General features: G+C 42.7%; 1 protein-coding gene across 1 annotated transcript; it reads right to left on the bottom strand.

The window, feature by feature from the left end:
• Positions 1-1,001: 1,001 nt before the first annotated feature.
• Positions 1,002-3,076, bottom strand: LOC137287362 (uncharacterized). The gene is made up of 2 exons (XM_067819618.1): positions 2,760-3,076; positions 1,002-1,230 (listed from the first exon to the last, which is right to left on the bottom strand). Exons 1-2 carry the CDS (start codon positions 2,937-2,939, stop codon positions 1,030-1,032), a joined length of 381 nt encoding a protein of 126 aa, XP_067675719.1. The 5' UTR covers positions 2,940-3,076; the 3' UTR covers positions 1,002-1,029.
• Positions 3,077-5,181: the final 2,105 nt, after the last annotated feature.

Genomic DNA, 5,181 nt, shown 5'->3' with positions numbered 1-5,181 from the left:
ATACCCTATCTCGCCGATGTCAATATCAGAAAGAATCATCGACTTAACTATTTCAAGAATTCCTTTTCTGTTTGAGTAACCACATATATTGTAAAAATACATATTGCTTTTTGCATTTGAGTAATTTATACAAGAGGAGAGAACGTGGCCGAAACTACAGCAACTGTTTGTCTGCTTTATCGTAAATAAGCCAAAATGCACCATTTATCTACCATACGAACGGGTAGTTCGCCAAACCAAACTCAACGCCTTTAAGTGAAAACAAAAAAGGCTCCACTGCTAAAGCAGTCCACTCAGTTGGTGAACCTGTGGACTCGAACATGTCAGTAACCATATAGCGACACACGGAACAGATCAGAACAAACAACATTCAACACTTTCGAGAGTCTGAAATCTACATGTCATGGCCACGGCAATCACAATTGTGTGCTGATCTGCTAAGTAGATTAGACCGTAAATGTCATGTGTTATACAACGTGCGCGGAAACGTACTAGACTCCCATCCTTCACCTGTCGATATCATCGCTTACACAATGAAGTGCACCATTGCGAATTTCAGTAATATTGAAAATCTCTCTTGAATACATGTAACCGCGTTTTAGTATTATTACGTGAGAGCGACCTTTCGACAAAGATTCGTGTACAGACATGGACAGACACCTGTAGGAGGTAGTGGGGCAGGAGAAGAAAGCTAGGGACGCTGAAAACAGGACTGCAGCACATCAGGACCTCACAGTGGACATAAGGTAGAACATCGTGACCTCACGGAGGACATAGAGGAGGACAGAAGGTAGGACATCGGGAACTGACAGGAGGACAGAAGGTTGATTACTCCTGACTGCATTAGTATTGACCTTGTCACAGACCTCACTACCTCACTCACTCACTCACGTCAGGGCGACAAGAGGTGACACTACGGGATTATACAGAGGCAGAACACGTACACACGCCTTGGTACAAAAAAAGAAAACAGATTACACCGAGAACACACAATGATGAGGACACGCATATGAGGTATTTATTGTGCAATCATATACAAGGCTCGATCCAAGAATCGTCACACCACGTCACAGGACTGTCGTGGTAAAAGAAGGCACCGAACACCAGTACCGCAATAAAATAGCAATGCGCATGTCCATGACACAAGATATCCCAAGTGCTGCACGTGCTCAACATGTTTTGCAGGAACCTCCAGTCGCACCATGATCGGGATTTGCCGAACTTTGAACCCTTTTGAAAAAAAAAGAGAACTGGTAACAACCGGTAAATGCTTTGACGGATCTTTTATTTACATAACTTGAGAGACATCAAATTTTGCGGATCACATGTTTCAATGAGTGAGTGAGTGAGTGAGTGAGTGAGTTTAGTTTTACGCTGCATTCAGCAGTATTCCAGCTATATGGCGGCGGTCCTTAAATAATCGAGTCTGGACCAGGCAGTCCAGTGACCAACAACATGAGCATCGATCTGCGCAATTGGGAACCGATGACATATATCAACTAAGTCAGCAAGTCTGACCACCCGACCCCGTTAGTCGCCTCTTTCGACATGCTTAGTCGCCTTTTATGGCAAGCATGGGTTGCTGAAGGCATATTCTACCCCGGGTAGACCTTCACGGGTCACATGTTTCAATGACTATCTGTTGTGTGAACTTTGGTTTTCATTATGTGCATTAATTCACATTTCACATGACACGGTCTTAAATGTGGTCACATGACAAACACCTGTCTTTGATCAGGTCACCCAAGCACCGTGCTGGCATTAGTTCCATTTAAAACTGATACACACATTTTCATGAATGTCACTTTCTATACAAATACTTCGAAACGCCTTGCTCGTCACAATAAAAACAACCACCCAAAATAATTTTGACTTTGCCGCTTCCCGATCATTCATTTGTCCACTATAAGAATGAGTGTAAGAACGAGAGTGACTGAATCTACAACTCACTAACTCACTAACACTTTCGAAGCTGTATTTCTCAGAGAAACAAAACTAAATAAAATGTATTCCTCCCTCGCCACTTTTTTCTATCAAAAATTTAAAGAAAACGTCCTACCGCCCTCTTCACTTTTGAAACAGATGTGCCCGAGAAATATTTATTTTTTTATGAAGCCTAATTGATGCTAGCTTTAACGTTGCAAGCCCCTTCGCTTACAGTGAGCATAAATTAATATTTTCTTTAAAATATGTGTTGTATTACATCATAACCGAATCTGGTAGCGAATACAAGGAACAATATCCTTACACAACCCAAGAACAAGGGCAAAGGTTTTACGCATTATTTACAGCAAGTATTGAAGCGCATGGGTTATGAAATCATATGCGCTGAAACTGGGTTATCTCCCTTGACTTCACGCATCATGTGCTTTGGGAGTCAATAACAAGCGTAGTCCTTTTCTCGAAAACTTATCGGCATTAGGAGAATTAGGTTTTCAGAGTTACTAACTATCGTTAACTGGAAATATGCAAGCTGAAGACTGTGTACTGTTTCGACCAATCATCTGCTCTACGCCACCTAGGGGGCAGATTCGAAACGAATAACGACACACAAGCAAGGACACCGTGACTGTTTCAGCTCGAAAAGATCAGTGAAGGAGGCCACCTGTACAAATGCCCTACTCACATGACACACGCTGTGTACACACACTCGTACACGAATTAACGAACACGAACGCACACGCACGCAGAGAGAGAGAGAGGGAGAGGTAGGGAGAGAGAGGTAGGGAGAGAGAGAGAGTGTATCTAGAAGTACCTACACACATATAGCACACATCGTGCCTGTTGCAGGATGATGTAAAACTCTTCTTGTACAGGCCAAGTGGGAGATTTGCTGTGCAACCGTTCACTTCGCCACCGGTACAGTCTCCACAAACAATGTCTTCAACCAAATGAAACACCAACAGCGCCGGAATGCAGACCTTCGCCACACCCGGCATGTTCCCGTCTCATCCACACAAACAAAAGCACAGCATGTAGCTCGTGTTGCCTCCTTCGCTCACCGCTCACGGGGAACAATAACCTGCAGTTAACCCCAGTTCGACCCAGGTAACACGTGGGTCCTCTCATAGGGCACGGGCTTTGCAGATCTCGCAATGTCTGGTATTCTCCTTAGGCTTATCAGGAAGTAAAATGTGTGCAGTTTCTTGTGATCTTCGACGATCCGTGCAGCAAGGTAATCGATCAGTGGTTCATGGGATCTTTTCGCCACGTGTGAAGCGAAGAATGAGCGTTGTGCTTGAAGGGTGTTCCATATACTTTCAGCTGACCATTGATGTTAGCCTATGTGCTAAATGAGCCCACAGTGATAGAATGCCTACTGATATTCCGTTTGATACATTAATGATACATTAATGGGGCTCTTCATCATTGTTTACATTGTTTTCTAAGACGGCACAGACATATATTAGAGCGAACGTACATACACTAGACGAAAATAGTTAGGAATATATGTAAATTTTGAAATTATGAATAATGATTCATTGTCATACGGAAAACATATCAGTCATAAAAATGTCAATATCTCTAACATATTTTGTCCGGTATACATACCATTTGTGATAATATATCATTAGAAACAAACAGATTTTGTGAAATATTATCGAACCACTTTTTATGTGGCACAGCTGGAGTAGCGTACTCGACGAGGGAACCAATCAATCTAATCAAGGTTAAGGTCAATGCGGAGTGCAAATAATGCTGTGAAGGAAGGTCATGTAAAACGGGGCTCACGGGGGCGTTCAAGATCACTGCACTTACGCTCATACATGTCTGTCCTGACTATGGCTGGATTAAAAGTCCTGTCTCACGGAAATACCACCCTTGTGTTCAACAAGGCTACCCCATTCAGACACAGTCCACTGACTCACATTCCTCACCTCGCACAGACACAGTATAATGACTCACATTCGTTACTCCACCCAAACAGAGTACACTGACTCACGTTTAATACCCTACCCAGGCACAATATGCTGACTCACATTCATCCAGTCATCTTATATGTTTTAATGCCCAGTGGTGCGCAGGACAACAATAACTACATCATAACTTCTTTTGGACCGACGCGACATGGGATCAACCCCGTCTCGGACCTCTCCAGGCAAACCCTTTTCCCTCTAAACCAGCCAAGCGGTCCTTGTGAAGAAACTAGTATATAGGTCCCTCAACTCGGTTGGCACCAATACAACCTGTTCCGCAACCACTAAATCCCATTGTATAATGAATGAGAATATAATCGGATCAAGGGTATTAATCAAGTAAATCATTCCACCAGTGTGGTCCCTCGCCCGGCAGCTCCGAGTCTGTTTCATACAAGAGAAGGTCAAAGTGTCACGTCCGGTGTACCTGGGTAATACTAAAGACAAGGAGGCAAAGATTGTATGCACTGTGATAATAATATCGTTGGACGTGTGTCCCAAGACGGAGGTTAAAGAGATTTATTAAAGATAAAGGTGACCAGCTTGAGAAGAAGATGATTCGTTTACGTAATGTATTGAAAACTGGGGGTTTCATCGAAAGGCAGTCATCGACCGAAGTACTATTAGATGTAAAATGATCACAATAACTGTAGAAATGTTATGTTGAACAGTACCGTGGACATGATTCCAGGCACATCACATGGTGTTAACTTTGTGGAAATATAGTGTCGGATGAATGTGTTAGTCGCTAACAAGTGAAACCCTGGTGAATTGCGGATATTAAGACAGAAACTGTGAGATTCTGAGCTTCGAGCCAGAGGCCATAGTGCTGCGCTCTGTCAACTTAGGAATAAATATAGCAATACGTGTGTACGGAACTGTTTGGCATCGTATATTCGGAAAAGCAATAATTCTGCTTGGATTTATTGATAACAATATAATGCAGTAATAATATATAGCGTTATACATATAAGGTTATCACATGCTTGGCCTTAATCCTTAAAGGTCACATGCAACGTAAAACACAACTTTGCAGATTCTGATACCTTTCGGTATGCACTTACCGAAACAAATAATCAAAAATGCCAATTCAGCCTATAAAGTTGAAACAACACGTTGAAGAAAAGCCCGCGAAATCGGTGTTCAAACGATTCAATATTTTTCCTCAAGCGCTGGGGGGAAAAGTGGTTTAAACAGCTGTATGCGCCCATAACGCATATCCAGTGAATAGGAACGCGGAGCTTGAAACAGTATGCATGCCCGG

Source organism: Haliotis asinina, chromosome 6 (genome assembly GCF_037392515.1).
Source record: "Haliotis asinina isolate JCU_RB_2024 chromosome 6, JCU_Hal_asi_v2, whole genome shotgun sequence".
In the NCBI taxonomy this organism is placed as follows: Eukaryota; Metazoa; Mollusca; class Gastropoda; order Lepetellida; family Haliotidae; genus Haliotis; species Haliotis asinina.
This window is presented reverse-complemented; position numbering and strand designations above follow the sequence as displayed.